This window comes from Papio anubis, chromosome 14 (genome assembly GCF_008728515.1).
Source record: "Papio anubis isolate 15944 chromosome 14, Panubis1.0, whole genome shotgun sequence".
In the NCBI taxonomy this organism is placed as follows: domain Eukaryota; kingdom Metazoa; phylum Chordata; class Mammalia; order Primates; family Cercopithecidae; genus Papio; species Papio anubis.
In genome coordinates, this window is record NC_044989.1 from 75,137,360 (window position 1) to 75,154,365 (window position 17,006).

The following is a 17,006-nucleotide window of genomic DNA, read 5'->3' on the forward strand; positions in this document are numbered from 1 at the left end:
GCCCCATCATCCCCTGGCCCGGGTGGTTTTCACACCCTTTTCCTTGGAGCCCATGAACATCTTGCAGGGGTGGACAGTATGAGTTGATGAATTTCTAGGCCTGTGCCACATATTTAATCAGATTGCCATTTTCTCTTGTAAATAAATATTGGGCTATGTGAGATTTTAATTTTAAAAATTATTTCCTGGCTAGAGAAGATTTTTAAAGATTACCACCCTATGCATAACTTTACTTAAATACAGGCTGTTCCAGAATGTTCCATACTCCCTGGGTGTTTCATTTGGCTGTTTAAGGCTCATTTATTCTTCTCCATAGGTCAAGGCCCACCAGCCTGCAGGGACAGCCCAAGTCAGCCACCCTGAGCTGTCACCTCTCCACATATCTTACTCCTGGGCCATGCAGCACACATTAACCCTTAGTTGTAAAGTTTCACATGTGCACATCTTGCTTCAACAGGGACTTTATGTTTTTGGTTTGTATCTTCCGGCAGGTTTGAGAAGATGATCAGTGGGATGTACATGGGGGAGCTGGTGAGGCTTATCCTGGTGAAGATGGCCAAGGAGGAGCTGCTCTTTGGGGGGAAGCTCAGCCCAGAGCTCCTCAACACCGGTCGCTTTGAGACCAAAGACATCTCAGATATCGAAGGGTGAGCGTCTGGCCAGCCCCCTCTATTCACTGGGTCACCACAAGAGTGGACGGGTAGTTGGGGAATGAGGAGGGGGCACTACCTTTTGACTCTTCAAGTGTAGACTGCAAGAGGGTCTCACACGACATGGACCATGGCAGGCCTATGGCTTCACTTCACTTACCAGTCTCCACTCTTGTCGATTTCGAGTGTGATTGCTACCAGTGACGCATGGTGCTGGAAACGGTGGTTGGCCTCCATATGCAGGGACTTGGGCTGTTGCACTGGGTTTAAAGCTGTAGGATCCCAGAGGGCCCCTGAACGACTTCCCTGCATCTGCCTCCTTTTCCTTCTCCTGAAGCTCTGACATCTGATTCCCTATTGGCAATTCTCAAAAAGGACTCTATCATGACCCCTGCTTCATAATAGAAAGCTAGGTCTTTGGATGGGCCAGAGATATAGCTACCCAATTAATTCTAATAAGCAGAGCTGGGGCCTGCATTTTCACAGCCCAGCAGGGGCGAGAGTGAGGATGGCTTAATTTTTTTTTTTTTTTTTTTGTTAACAATATCCCAAGAGTTGGGCGGGCCTCGTTTGCTGTTCTTGAGATTTCCACTTGTAGATTGAAGAAGTCCTGGTGTTTCAGGGACCAGATGGTGGAGAGGAGGTGTCTTTGGAGCCAAATGGAGCAGTGGAACAGTTCGAATGACTTTGTTTTAAGGGGAAACTCTTGAAGGAATGGGGCCTACTTTTTGCTATACCCCAAGGTGATGCAAGTACCCCCAGGTGATACAAGATTTAGTTCCCTTGAGAAGGGTGCTAAGGTTATAGCACTAGCCCCTTACCAACTGTCTTTAGACACAAGCTAAAGCAGTGCCAAGTCCATGGTGAAATGCAATAGACTCCGACTGCTTTAGAGAGAGAAACCAGGTGGGCATCACAGCAGGGTTCACATGTAGAGAGTGGCTGACAGCAGAGACACTGTCTGTCTCTTCTAACACAAGCAAATGTAACACAAACTCTCACACAACTCGGTGGTAAAGAACCAAGAACAGGGCCTTGTTTTTACACAGCACATGCATAAGAAATACTTGTTTTTGTCAACTCCCTGTGTCTCTGTGTGTGCGTGTGCGTGTGTGTGGGGCCTCTGGGAGAGGAGCCTCAGGGTGGCTGTACTGTATTTTGCACCCTCTTCCTCCTCCTCCTGCCCCGCACAGGTGGACTGAGCAATGCAGAGGGATTCTGTCCCCACTGGGCAGTGAATTTGCTGGAGCTAAAGGGCTTCCTTACCACCCCCCAACACACACGCTGGCCACAGTGGGTCAGACATGGGCCCACATGCCGTCTTTCTGTTTCCCAGGGAGAAGGATGGCATCCGGAAGGCCCGTGAGGTCCTGATGCGGTTGGGCCTGGACCCGACTCAGGAGGACTGCGTGGCCACTCACCGGATCTGCCAGATTGTGTCCACACGCTCCGCCAGCCTGTGCGCAGCCACCCTGGCCGCCGTGCTGCAGCGCATCAAGGAGAACAAAGGCGAGGAGCGGCTGCGCTCTACTATTGGGGTCGACGGCTCCGTCTACAAGAAGCACCCCCAGTGAGTCAGTGTGCAGGGCCTGGAGACGCAGAGTTCCTGGAGCACCTGGGGCTGAGTGACTCCTCATGCCAGCTCCATTTTGCATTTCAGGGGCGGTGTGGCGGGACCATGGAGCTGAGGGTCTTGGAATAAAAGTTCCCGCCTGGGCAAGGGGGAATGGGAGGGAGTCGTATCTGGCGTGGGTGGAGGTGATTTCTGAAGGCTACCAATGGCTCGGGCTCTCCGCAGAGCTCCTCTGGCTGCTGGGCACTCTCTTTGCCATCCTCTTTTTTATGCGTTATTGTTCCTGTCTTTACTCTTAGAATTCTTGGTGATTCCTGCAGGTGCTATGTCCTCTGCCAGGGGCCACCCCAGCCCAGTGGGGGTTACCAGCTTCTCTGGCTGACCTTGGTATTAAATCGATCCTGCCCTGTCCACATTTTGATCCCTCAGGTCATAGGTACCAGAATGTTCACATTTCAGCTGAGACCTAGAAGATGTCTCTCTTTTGTGCCCTACTTATTTCCCCATCATTTTCACCTAATAAGAATGCCAGGTCAATGTGCCTTCGTTTTCTTAACTGGTTGGTGCAGGAGGACTCAGCCCTGAGATTCCCTGTTCCTACTCAGTGATGCAAAAACTTGAGTGTGCACGTGAGTCACGTGGGGACCTTGTTAGGAGGCAGATTCTGATCGGAAGGTCTGGGGTGAGCCTGAGATCCCGCATCTCTCTCAGCCCCCAGTGAGGCTGCAGCCCACAGATCACACTTGGAGTAGGAAGGCCCTGGAGACCATGACTCCAAGTGGCCACTACCCAGAGAGTTCCTGGCTGAACACAGCCATTGTCTTTAGCTGTGCAGACACCTTTGGGATCGTTGGCAGAAACTGGCGAAAGAGAATCTGAAGTCCAGAAGAGCATCTCTAGCTTTTAATTTTGGGTCTTTGCCAGACAGCAGCTAGTGAAATAGTGATGGAACAAGACAAGTAGGTGGCATCAGAACCACCTCATACCACAGGGCTGCTCCAGCAAAGAGGCTGATGGTACCATGTTGGGCAGAGGAGCAGTGGCCAGGGGGCCTTCTTCAGTGAGGAAGAGGAGGTCTTGTGTGACTGCATGTAGGGGACAGTGGCTTATTAGAAGGTCTTTTCAGTGGTGGGGGTGAACCAATCCCAGTGGTCATAGTTGATATGTTCTTCTAGTGGTTCCTAACTTTGGAGAGTGGAGAGAGGATATTTAGGGCGGCACCCACTCCTGCAGGTGCTTTTTGGCATTTGGGCTAAGGCGGTGGGCAACTGTCTGACCATTTGCACCATTGACCCTAACCATGGACACCTGTCTCTTTATCCGCCCTGGGGAACTACAGTTTTGCTAAGTGTCTACATAAGACCGTGCGGCGGCTGGTGCCCGACTGTGATGTCCGCTTCCTCCGCTCTGAGGATGGCAGTGGCAAAGGTGCAGCCATGGTGACAGCAGTGGCTTACCGGCTGGCCGATCAACACCGTGCCCGCCAGAAGACACTGGAGCCTCTGCAGCTGAGCCATGACCAGCTGTTGGAGGTCAAGAGAAGAATGAAGGTGGAAATGGAGCGAGGTCTAAGCAAGGAGACTCATGCCATTGCCCCCGTCAAGATGCTGCCCACCTACGTGTGTGCCACCCCTGATGGCACAGGTATGCGGCAGGGTTGCCACCTGGCTCACATGGTGGGCCTTTGTCCTAGTGTTGATGCCCTGGGAGGACTCCCTTAGCATTAGCATTGGACATTTGAACCAGAACACATTTCTTCAGCTGTATTACTAGGGAGTTCTGATCTTTGATAAACTCAGACAAGGTGCTCCTCTGCAAACAGTAATAATTGCCAATACTTATTCAATACTTACTGTGTGTCGAAGCACTTTATGTGTATGAATTCATTTAATCTTTGTTAACTTAAAAAATATTAGCAGTTACTTTTATGTATTGACCTGTGTTTGACAGAAAACTGAGGCGCAGAGAAGTTAAGACAGCTGCCTAAATTCACGCAACTAGAAAATGTCAGAGCTGGGATTCAAACCCAGGAATTCAGGTTCTAGAATCTGCTCCTGCAATCACCACGTTGGTCTGAGTCAGGGTTGGCAAACTATGGCCCATGGTCTGAATGTGGCCCACCACCTGTTTTTGTACATAAGGTTTTATTATTACACAGCCATGCCCATCTTACTGTTGTTTTACACTGTCTTGGCAAAGTTGAGTGGCGGCAGCAAAGACTGCGTGACCCACAGAGCCTGAACTGTTTGCTGTCCAGGCCTTTACAGAAGAAGATTTCTGACCCCTGCTGTAACTCTTGTACCCTCAGAAATGGTGGTCTTATTCCAATTCAGAGAAGATAGTCGATGAGCAGGCCAGCATAGCACAGTTGGTAGAGGTTCCAGAGACAGAGACTGGGATTTGGTCCCTGCTCTACCCTGTCCTGGTTGTATGGCCCTGGGCAAGTGATTTAACCTATCAGCCGGATCCCAATCATCCTTAAGAGAGGAATGCAGTGTCTTCCTCTCAGGGCTTCCTAAGGATTGAATCAGGACTGTGTGTGAGGCACGTGGCACATTGTAATTGTCCAACAAGGGAGGGTTTTCTCATTTTAAAAGATTTCCCTTCAGCTTCCTTCAGGGAGCTGGACTCTTCTGTTCCTTCTGTATTCTAGAATGTAATATAAGCTGGCATTTGATGGAACGGGAATGGTGTATTTGGATAGTTTTAAGTGTACTGTCTCAGCATTCCCCATGTTCTGTCCCAACTTATGACCTCCCTGGGCTTACTTTCCAGAGAAAGGGGACTTCTTGGCCTTGGACCTTGGAGGAACAAATTTCCGGGTCCTGCTGGTGCGTGTTCGGAACGGGAAGTGGGGTGGAGTGGAGATGCACAACAAGATCTACGCCATCCCGCAGGAGGTCATGCATGGTACCGGGGACGAGGTGAGCAGGGCGACGCCTCCAGGAGGGGGCCCCTGGTGGATGTCACCTCTTGCCTTCGAGGACAGTGCTTTCTCTGCTTGTCTGTGACCCTGGGGAGGGCTAGTTGGACCCAGGGCTCCAGCCTGGTCTTGACTCAGGTTTGTGCCTGAGCTTGCATTTCTTCTGGGTGGAAAGAAACATTGAGGTCTTGTGCGGGCCCTGCTGAGGGGAGCCTGCCCTGCCCAGGGCCCCTCCCTCAGTGTCCTAACTTCTCCCTGCAGCTCTTTGACCACATTGTCCAGTGCATCGCGGACTTCCTTGAGTACATGGGCATGAAGGGCGTGTCCCTGCCTCTGGGTTTTACCTTCTCCTTCCCCTGCCAGCAGAACAGCCTGGACGAGGTAATAACACCTTCCTGGAGGGCTCCCCTGAGGGCTTTATTGACTCTAAACCAGCCAGGTATGGAGCAGGGGAGAAAGTTGAGCTAAGACTAAGGAAAGAAGGACGTGAGTGACTAGTAGTGGGGAGGGACCCCTCGATGGGAACGAGTAGGTTGAGGCTGGTGGAGGTTAAGTAGGTGAGCTCCGCTGTGACAGCCTTTGGGGCAATGATGATGATGTTACTCAATGTTAACAACTGCCCGGCATGGTGACTCACACCTGTAATCTCAGCACTTTGGGAGGCTGAGACAGGAGGATTGCTTGAGGCCAGGATTTCAAGACCAGCCTAGGCAACATAGGAAGACCCCATCCCTATGGAATATATCATTTTTAAGCACTTACTTTATGCCAGGTACTATGTTGGACTTCTTACGTGCATTATCTCATTTAACCCTCACAGCAACCATATAAGAGACGTGTTTGAATACCCATTCTACAGAAAGGAAAATAAGCCCTACAGAGGTGCTGGCTATCTTGCCCCAGGTCATAATAGCTTGGGACTGGCCAAGCCAAGATTTGGATTCTGGGTTCCTGATGCCTGAGGCTGTGCTCTCAGTTATGCTGTGGGGCTCCTGAGGCCCTTGTTATGGGATCAGGGCATTTTCATGCCATCTCCTGCTGTTTGGATACCCTGGCTCTTCTCTGGTCTCGTCTTTGCTTCTCACTCCTCTTCAACTTACCTTGGGTGTGAAGTAGGTGCGTGAGGATCTGGCACTCCCGGATATTCTGGACATGAGTGCCCCGAGAAGTGGAGAACTGAGTAGGCAGTGCTGGATCTGCTGCTGATGACTGGTAGCCCTGAGCATTAGGTATCAGGAGACTGTTTTTAAGCAGTTGTGTCTCCGTCTCAGTCATGAAGAAGCGCATGTGCACGCTGCCGGTGTGTGGTATGTTGCACATGCCACTGCTAGGCATAAAAGGCATGGCTTCTACCTTTAGATGCTTACAAACAAGCTGGACTGACGAAGCAAGCTCAGAAAAGGAAGAGCTGCTGTTTGGAATGTGGCCCTAATGGGATGGATACTGGATACTGAAGCCCCCAGGACAGGTAGTGAGACAGATGTTGTTAATCTGAGTGCACACCTGGGGGACATCAGGACTTGGAACAAGTCAGAAGAATGAGTTGGTGGGAAAGAAAAGCGAGCAGGCTGCCCAGTGTGGAGAGGGGCATGTAGGTGGGAGCAAGTGACAGAAAGAGCTGGGCCAGCACAGAAAAGCCTACCCCAGTGACAAGGAAAGACCAGCATTTCCCATAGGGTCCCTGCAACAGTGGCCCTCTACTTGCTTCACTGAGTTCTGTAAATGCCTCCTTCTCCTCCTTATCTGAGAGAATTCCCCATGTGCACTAGTGTAATTAAGGTTTTAAGAAGTTCTGCAATAAAAACTCTGCTTAGTCTGGTATTTCTCAACACCTATTAATATTCATCTAGTGTTAACCAGACCAGCATTGCTTTATGCCTCATGCGGACAAATACTTCTGTACTATTTAATGGACCATTACTTATGATAACAAATATTAGAAACAAACTTGTTCAATAGTGAGATAATAGTTAAATAAATTCTGACCCACTTATTGCCTAGTATCAGCCACTAGTTATTTGTAAGAAATTTCAATCACATGAAAAAATACTGGTGGTATGACTAAAAAGTTTTAAAACTATTTTTCTTTAGAAATGGTAATCTCTTTATGATATAGAAAAATATAAAATACAATTAACGGGATGATAAAAGCATAACACTCCAGTGTATATCCTCTTCTAGACTTCCTACCAAAATATTTTCTAGTAGATACTATCTTAACTTTTCATGCCAACAGGGTATATATTTATTTACATATTTGCCAGGGAAACCGGAAGGTGTGTTAACTGTTTCTGCATTGTGAGATTCCAGGCCATTGGATGAGGTTTTATTCTGTGTTCCAGGTTTCTGTGAGGAGCACTTGTTAGGTCTAGAGCCGTAAAAATTAAGAGCAAATAAAGCAGAAATCATTTCTCCCTGTGGGCTCTGGCAAGATCCTCCTATGACTGGGAAATCCCGCCAGTGCAGAGGCCCCCGGGCTTAGAGGCCCTAGGGCTCAGTGGCCCCCCAGCTGTGTTTCCCAGCTGCTGGCCTGGGGTGAGCCTCCCCAGCTGTTGGGGCTCCACTTGCCTTATCAGTAAGGATCACCTGAAATAATGTTATTTGAACATTCTTTAAATACAAACTTTCGTCAGAGATATGAAGCTAACTTGTGGAGAGCTGGGTAGAGATAAGCACACACTTGTCTGGTCGTGGGTGTGCCAGCCAGTTCTCTGAGGGTATGCGCTTTGTTTTCTGAATCTCCTGGGATCTGAACACAGTGTGACACCTCCAGGTTGATGTGAATGAAATGCCAAGCTGATGGGCTGAATCCCTGAGCAGGGCCTGAAGAAATCATGCAAGTGGGTGGGTTATGACCACACAGCTCATTTATGGAAGCCGAGCTCTTGGGTAAGGGGTCTGAAGCCCTGAGGCTTGTTTTCTGGTGGGCTGTGGCAGCAGAGAGGGCATCAGGGAATAAAACCCAAAGCATTTTCCCCAGGTTCAAAGCCATCATGCATCTGCTCCCAGAGGACCATATTGAAGGCAAGGGGCCACTGAGGATGCTGAGGAGGAGCCCGGAGTTGTTTTTCTCAGTGAAAGACATGGGGTGGTGGTGAAGCCTAGCTGTCACCCAGCTGTGGGCGAAGCACTTGTTCGCCAGATGGTGGAGTTTGAAATTAGGAGACGTACACCGACCCTTCTGATGTAAAGGATAGGGACAGAGCAAACTGCTTTGCCCAGTGAGCGAAGCAAGCACACAGGAAGAAGTTGCACAGCAGGGGCAGCTGCATGGTGCTTATGAGCCCATTCACTGGGGTCAGAGGGCCTCAGGGTGCATCCTGCTTCTCTCTTCCAAGCTGTAGGCCTTGAGCAAGTCACTCCAGAGCCTCAGGTTCTTATAAAGTGGCCATAAACATGACAGATGTTCCACAAGGGTGCTGTGAGGATTATATGATGTAATACATGATCTGTGCTTAGCCCAGTACCTGCTACACAGTAGGTGCTTAATAAATCCAAGTAAGTACTTTAGGAACAGTTCAGACTAATTTGTGGGTGAGATGATTGGTGACACTGGAGGATCCGTCTGACCTGGGAGCCCTTCCCTGATGTCCTCTCCATGCTAATGTGTGACTTTTAGAGCATCCTCCTCAAGTGGACAAAAGGCTTCAAGGCATCTGGCTGTGAGGGCGAGGACGTGGTGACCCTGCTGAAGGAAGCGATCCACCGGCGAGAGGTAGGAGACACATGGCACGAGGCCTGATGTGTCAGCTCCTCGATGATTGACCTGGTCTGTGTGTTCAGAAAGTGAGGGCAGCGTTAAGTGTGGCTGCATGGGTTGTTGAGTGTGCACTGTGTGTCAAGCCATGCTCTCAGCACTGGCGGTTCAGGAGTGACCACAGCAAAGCTTTATTCTATAAACAAATAAGCCCATGACCTAGTGGCAGGTGCTGTTAAGAGCTGTGAAACACACACACACACACACAAGTAAAGGAGTAAAAGAATGGCTACTCCATAAGCAGAGCAGCCATGAGGGCTGCTGGTTGCCCATTTTTATGGTTATTTCTTGATTATATGCTAAATAAGGGTGTATTATTCATGCCTTCCCTTTTTAGATCATACAGAGTTTAAAAAAAAAAGAAAAGGAGTGAAGTGGAGTGAGGAGAGCAGTTGGAGCAAGTGTGCTGGCAAAGGGCACTGTTAAATAGCACGAGCGGGGAGGGTCTCTCCAAAGCGGTGACATTTAAGCCCAGACCTGAATGGAATGAGAGAGCCAGCCATGGTGTATGAGATATATTTTATATACCTATAAATCTCCCACGCAAATGTCTGAAAGGAGAATATTGGGTTCACCTGTGAACGGGGCATCTGCTTCTGCCCTCTCAGGAGTTTGACCTGGATGTGGTTGCCGTGGTGAACGACACAGTTGGAACTATGATGACCTGTGGCTTTGAAGACCCTCACTGTGAAGTTGGCCTCATCGTTGGTAAGGACCCAGACTGTCCTTTCCACATGGGGCTGCACGGCCTCGGGTGTGGGAGGGATGGTGCTGAGCAAGGCCCTGATATCCTGTGATTGGCAGGCACGGGCAGCAATGCCTGCTACATGGAGGAGATGCGCAATGTGGAACTGGTGGAAGGAGAAGAGGGGCGGATGTGTGTGAACATGGAATGGGGGGCCTTCGGGGACAATGGATGCCTAGATGACTTCCGCACGGAATTTGATGTGGCTGTGGATGAGCTTTCACTCAACCCCGGCAAGCAGAGGTAGGCACCCAGCTGGGGCCCTGTTAAGTGTGTCCCAGGACTGGATGGCAACAAGTGATCGGAGCTTCCACAATAGCATCTCCCAGGATGCTCGTTATCATGAGATGTTAATAAAGGAGGTTTCCTTGGAAAGGGTTTCTTGTCAAATGCACCTGGAAAGTTCTGAGTTAGTAAACATAAGAAGCATCTCCCACCCCAAAGCCTAGGAGAACAGGGAACAGGTGGGAGAATACTGGAGCCTAGGTCTGGCACTCTAAGGAGAAACAAATAGAAAGTTGAAGCACCTGCTGCTGCCAGACTGCAGAGCATCTCTGGGGTGATGCAGACGGGAGCAAATCCTCTCCCTCCTCCATCTTCCAATGCCGAGCACTGGGTCAGCCCCAGTGTCACAAGACCCTGTGCATGGTAGGGGAGCAGGGTCTGAGCTGAGAGACAATACACTTCTCATTAAGATGTTGTCTGTAGTGTTTCCTAACTAGATAATCAAACACCTTCGTTCTGCAGAATACACTTTGCAAAACATGTCTAGAATAGAAGTTACAGACTAAAATGCCTCTAGGGGCCAGGTAGGCAGCATTAATGAAGGAGGCAGGCTGGGCCAAGCCAAGATGGGGTGGCGATGGGGTATTGGTTGAAACTGGGGACATCGATTTTTTTTTTCAAGGTAGGGTTCGTGGACCAAAAGACCCTCAAGTCACTGCATAATCATGTTTAGTTCCAGTGGCCAGGACGGGGGGCCCTACAGCTGGCAGTAGTTACTTGAGTAATGATGATTAGGTCCAAGAGAATGCACGCTGAATGCCTAGTGAGGTTAAAGATTAAGACTCAGCATTCTCCCCTGCTCCGAGAAGTCTGGTAGGGTTATGGTGTGTGTTCCTTCTTGAGTTGCTTCATGAAGTTTCAAAATAAGCCTTGGAAAGGAAATGAGTTCCTTTCCCTGTGGGTTCCTTTCCGAGGCTTATTTCCCCAGGAGCCCCACCGGCCTCGGGCACTGTGGTCAGTGTTGCTGAAGTTGTGAATTAGCATGCAGAGACACCAGGGATCCTGCCCAGGTGAATCAAGTAGCAATTCCTTTTCCATCAGGGGAGTCTGCCTGTCTGCCACTTCTGATGCACTGGGGGTGACTAAGCTGGCCTGTCCTGTCTCAACACATCCCTCTACCTTCCTACTTAACCTTCATGAATGTTACTCGCATTGCAGGTTCGAGAAAATGATCAGTGGAATGTACCTAGGTGAGATTGTCCGTAACATTCTCATCGATTTCACCAAGCGTGGGCTGCTCTTCCGAGGTCGCATCTCAGAGCGGCTCAAGACAAGGGGCATCTTCGAAACCAAGTTCTTGTCTCAGATTGAGAGGTGAGAGCTTAGGGCTCAGGGTAGCAGGGGGCCATGTCCTTCTTTTTTCTCACTGGCAGACAAACTGAAGGATTTCCACAGCTCAGGGCATGACTCATACAAAAGTCAGTTTAGTGGCAAACACATTCGTGTCTATAGTGTTTACTAAAAGCACATTATGGACAGTTGTCATTTTAAGGGCAAACATAGAGCATTCTCATGAAAGTTTGTGCTAAGCCTGACCTGAGGTCATGTAAAGTGGTATTGTTGGGTTTTAGACCATGTATCAAAGGTAGAAAGATACCTGCTCATAGCATGTAAATTGAAATGCACAGAGAAAGATAACCTATTAAAGCATCCACACTCGGCTTGAAAGCCCTTCCTAACTGCTGGCTGCAGTAATCAGGCAGCCAGGATTGAGTAAATGTTGCAACATTAGGCAGTGCAGACATATGCCACACAGTGGCTCATTAGAGCAAAGCCGCCTTCCTACAGTCAAATGGTGGAAAATCTGCTCCAAATTAGAACAGTGAATTTCAGAGCCCTTTAAAAATTAATGCTATGCCATTACTCTCAGGGCAGAGAAGAACAGGAACTAGATAACTGACATGAGTAGACCCCTTGGGCATCTGCACCAGTGAATAGAAAGATATATTCTAGCTTACAGGTCTGTTATGTTCAAGGTGATTCCAGGCTTTTAAAATGGCTTTCTTTATATAGGAGGGTTTATTTTCTTTTTATAACTTTATTTACACTTCCTTTGTAAATAGCGTACAAATACAGTTCAGGCCACCCAGAGCAGCAGAGCAGAAAGAAAGCATGAGTCTAATGCTGCTTGGTTAATTCCTGCCTTGCAGACCCATGACCAGCAGCGAGAGAATGGACATGAAAGAGCTTTGTAACTGACCACTGTGATCGACAGTGAATTTGCTTTGTTTTGAGTATCCACTTTGTAGTAGTAATGCTCTACCTTGAGAATGGAGAGTGGAATGAGGGGGTCTTTGTATTCCTGTCACCCTCAAGAAGAGTCATTGTAGTCCAGTAGGATGAGCAGTGCTCTGAATTTAGAAATGGGAACCACATTGAGGGGCCAGCTCCTGGAGAGCCAGACCCCCACAGAGCCTCCCCTATAAAGGACTCAGGACCTGGTGTGGTAGGCTACCAGCCCTCTTGGTGCATAACTGAACACTTGCTGTCTCCCTCTCACCCCAGTGACTGCCTGGCCCTGCTGCAAGTCCGCGCCATCCTGCAACACTTAGGGCTTGAGAGCACCTGTGATGACAGCATCATTGTTAAGGAGGTGTGCACTGTGGTGGCCAGACGCGCAGCCCAGCTCTGTGGCGCAGGCATGGCCGCTGTGGTGGACAAGATACGAGAAAACCGTGGGCTGGACGCTCTCAAAGTGACAGTGGGTGTGGATGGGACTCTCTACAAGCTACATCCTCAGTGAGTGCCTGAGCCCAGCCCTCCCTGCCCACCTTCTTTCTGTCTCTTTGTTCTTTCCCCCTTTTCTCTCTTTCCTTTGTTACTTGATAGTGAATTATCAGCCATTCCAAACAGTGTATATAATACACGCATTATAGTTTAAAGATTCACAACCAGAAATAGGCCTGTGTTTCACCCCCCATCATGGGAAGCCCCCCTGAGCCCTTCCACATTTGTGTCCTCACACTCCCGTGCCACGGGTAAGCATTGTGCTGAATCAGTCCCTTGCTTTTCTTTTCCGCCCCCATATATCTAGGTATGCATCCATATTGTTTAGTTTTACTTATTTTTGGACCTGCCACAAATGAAATCATATGGTATCTCTTCTGTGGCTGGCTTTTCTCACACAGCGTTTGTTTAGAGATGCATCCTCATTGAAGTATACAGTTGTAGTTCATTAATTTTCAGAGCTGTATAGCGTACCTTTGAGTATATTGTGGTTTTTTCTATCATTGATGTGATATTTAGGTTACTTCTAGATTTTGAGCGTTACAAACAGTGCTACTGTGAACGTTCTGGCAAATGTAATGCTAGAACTCTGAAGCAAGATTTTTTTCAACATTCTAGAGCAGGGGTTGACAGGCAACAGTCACAGACTGTTATTGTACATAAAGTTTCCTGAGGATTGGGAGGGGGACAGAAGCCCAGCCACCAACCCCGGGACATGGCATCTTTAGCTTTGTAGATGGGGAGGGTGTCCTGACCCTGTTGTATTGGGACAGATCACAGCTCTCTCTTTCTCTGGTCCATATAGGAAGGATCTGTGATCACTGTGATACCCTAGCAGTGACTCTGTAAGTCTGCTTCTTTTGCCTCCAATGGCATTTTGGAGCAGATGTGGCTCTGATACGAGGCTATGTGCCTGGAAGATAGAAAATCACATTCATGAGTCCTGGTCTCCCCCTCCAGAGTTTGTGAACAGATTGTGCTCCTCTCTTAGGCACACTTGTGGCTTCCATGGCTGTCGAACTTCTCTTTCACTGATTATTAGTTTTAAGAACACAATTTGCCGGGATCTCAGACATTTGTCCCAGAGTTGAATCCCAGCTCTCCAATGGCTGATGTGATGTGGAAATTGGGCATAGTACTAGTATCTCCAAGCCACAGTTTTCTGGTACTTAATAATATATAGTAAATGTTTAATACATTATAGCTGTCATCCTTCTCCTCTTCTTAATTATTTCTGGGTTTCCAGCATCGCTTCTTAGCTTTCCATTTCTAAGTGCAAATATAAACCAATCATGGCTAAGATGGTTTTTCTTGTGTCTTCCTCCCACCTTTTCCAGCTTTGCCAAAGTCATGCATGAGACAGTGAAGGACCTGGCTCCAAAATGTGATGTGTCTTTCCTGCAGTCAGAGGATGGCAGCGGAAAGGGGGCAGCGCTCATCACTGCTGTGGCCTGCCGCATCCGTGAGGCTGGACAGCGATAGAACCCCTGAAATCGGAAGGAACTTCCTCTTTCTCTCCCTCTTCCCTGTTTTAAATTATGTCATCCCCTTGTGTCAGAGACAGACCCCTTGGCTTTTCCTTGGCAGAGAGGACCCCACTGGACTGGGTTTTGTCTCTGCATCTCATCATAGAGCTTGGTGGCCGAACTTGGCCCTATTAAGATAAATACAGTTCCAAATAAGGATTTGTTCACATGCATCACAACCATTCCCATTGGTTCTCTTAAAACACGAAAATTGTCACCCTTAGTAATCCCCCTTGCCAAATTCCATGTCCCTGTATAATTCTACAGGATGGGGACACTAATGAAGATATGGTTGCTTCACCTTGAAGCCTGAACATGACATTTCTAGGTGGGGTGTATCCCCCAGCTCTGATGTTGTTACTGATTCTCCTGTCAGAGATCTGGGAGGTCTCCACTGAGGATGTGAGCCTGATTGTCCTACAGGCAGATGTGGGGAGGGTGGAGGGGCGACAATGGAGGGAAATCCATGGATATCCATGCAGCGGCCCCTCTTTAACTTCATCTACAAGCATTTGTCCTGTGGATTCCAGCATTTGCTATTCCTGGAATCAAGGAATCCCGAGTCTAGGCAGTGAAACCAAAGCCAGAAGTTGACGCATCCTGCAGTTGGGCCAGCCGTCGCATCTCAGCGGGGTGCACACATGATCCACGAGTGATGGACTTTTGGGGAAGGGGGAGTTTTTGGTTTGTTTTACAAATTTTTCCTGCAAAGGTGGAAACACTGTATTTTCATTTTAATTTATATTTGAAATTTTATTTAGTTCTTGAAGTAGATCTGCTCCTTCATCTTGACATGTAATGGTCAGTTGTACGTAATGTATTTATATGTTAATTTGTTGTGTATATAGATATGCAAGTCTTGTCAGAATTGGCCTCAGTGTAGTTAACGGGCGGAAGGGGAAGATACTGACTAGTCATAGAAATACCTCATTCGCCTGTGGGAAGAGAAGGGAAGCCTCTTCAGGGTGAGTGAGTGGCAAAGCAGTTGCTTCTGGCTCCTCCTTCCCCTGTGGTCTTGGAAGTGTAGAAGGCAGGGACAGAGATGGAGGCTGAGCCAACGGACTGAAGAGACCACAGCAATTGGTTCCTCCATCTAGAGATTTTCTTGGGGCAATATTCCATGGGATGTTAAGCAAAGGAAACCAAAGGAATCATTTCAAATGGACTCATGGCTTAGAAATCTTTTCTTAGGGCAGTCAGTAGTATTCTAAAGCTTTCTGACAAGATAAAGGAAGTCACCAAAAAAAAAGTTTTTAAAAGTGTATCTAATCCTCAACAACAAACCAAAACAGAACAATTAAACAACCAAATAAAACCTCAGGGACAACATTTTTGGTGTTTTTGTGCCCTCCCAGCAAGTTTCACCTTGGGTTTGTATTTTAAATGTTTTACAAGAATTGTTGTCCATGTGCTTCCCTAGGCTGAGCTGGCATTGGTCTGCTGACCTGTTTTTGTGGGGGGTTTTTTATACACACTATTTATTTCAAACTATTGGGAGGGATGAGAGTGGCTTAAAAACTTCCGTCCCTACTTTTCAAGAGTGCCGTTGATTCTGAATCTGAAAGCCCACCTCTGCTCTAAAATACACACAAGCACAGACGTTAAACCTGGATACTATATAATAAAGAGGGATGTAACTCCATTGAATTGGATACAAGGATCAGAATGGAAAGATGGAAAGAAACTCATGATGAAGTTGCACCCGGTTTTTGTATATTTATCAAACTTCTGCTGAGAATAGTGTCTGATTGCACGACTTTTAAGCAAAGTTGGGTGTTATTGGGTGAAAATGGCCCAGCTCCTGGGAGCACAGAGCGGCAAAGGGCTGGTCCTCTTGCTCTAGTCTCTTTGCTGTCTGGTGTAGCTCTTCTGCTGCTCCCATCTGCACTAATTGACCCAAAATGTGGGTGTTTCCTGCTACACAAAAGCCAAAAGCTTTCACGTAGATTTTAGGTTCACTAAAGGGTGCCCACAAAATAGAGATGAATTTTAACTTAAATTTTAAGCTTGAAGATTAGGTACTATCTATGAAGTTACACTTTTTTTTTTTTTTTTTTAAGGTAGAGATGTGTGTGTGTGTGTGTGTAGGTATTAAAAATGTGTTGTTGGTTTCCAAAAAGGAACACTGGAAAATAAATTTTGAATGTTTGTGTTCTCAGAATTAGGTTGACAGTCCTTTGCTGACATGGCTTTGCTTTGTGTAATATACATGGGATCTCAATCTTCGGGGTGTGGTGAATAGCGAATCATCTCAAATCCTTGAGCACTCAGTCTAGTGAAGATTTTGTCATTATGTACAATAAATAACTAGTTTAATTAACTATGTGATGTTAACTATTAATAAATTTTAACATTTTTCAAAATAATCAAATGTGTGATTCATGAGTGTTTAAGAGTGTAGTCATCTTCCGGTCATATCAGTACTTACTGGCCAGCCTGATGAGTAATTTATGGGTGTCTTGATTTTGAGTGTGTATATTTGAGAGGCATGTGGCCTTTCTGGAAACTCAGTCCCAGTGGAAGTAGAAGGCAGCTTTTCCTGGGTTGCCTTTGACCCTTTAGATTTCTTTTTTTTTTTTTTTTGAGACGGAGTTTTTCTTTTTGAGCCGGAGTCTCGCTTTGCCGCCCAGGCTGGAGTGCAGTGGCGTGATCTTGGCTCACTGCAAGCTCCGCCTCCCGGGTTCATGCCATTCTCCTGCCTCAGCCTCCCGAGTAGCTGGGACTACAGGCGCCCGCCACCTCGCCCGGCTAGTTTTTTTGTATTTTTTAGTAGAGACGGGGTTTCACCGTGTCAGCCAGGATGGTCTCGATCTCCTGACC

At 47.7% G+C, this 17,006-nt stretch overlaps 1 protein-coding gene across 1 annotated transcript in view; it reads left to right on the top strand.

Annotated features, from left to right (window-relative positions):
* HK2 (hexokinase 2) overlaps positions 1-16,552 on the top strand; it is a 56,968-nt gene extending 40,416 nt beyond the window's left edge. The window contains exons 8-18 of the mRNA XM_003908854.4: positions 492-647; positions 1,987-2,220; positions 3,563-3,867; positions 4,999-5,147; positions 5,408-5,527; positions 8,766-8,861; positions 9,512-9,611; positions 9,708-9,891; positions 11,092-11,247; positions 12,439-12,672; positions 13,998-16,552. Of these exons, the coding sequence (XP_003908903.1) occupies positions 492-647; positions 1,987-2,220; positions 3,563-3,867; positions 4,999-5,147; positions 5,408-5,527; positions 8,766-8,861; positions 9,512-9,611; positions 9,708-9,891; positions 11,092-11,247; positions 12,439-12,672; positions 13,998-14,142 (1,879 nt within the window). The 3' untranslated portion in view covers positions 14,143-16,552. The remainder of the gene's footprint in view (positions 1-491; positions 648-1,986; positions 2,221-3,562; positions 3,868-4,998; positions 5,148-5,407; positions 5,528-8,765; positions 8,862-9,511; positions 9,612-9,707; positions 9,892-11,091; positions 11,248-12,438; positions 12,673-13,997) is intronic.
* Positions 16,553-17,006: the final 454 nt, after the last annotated feature.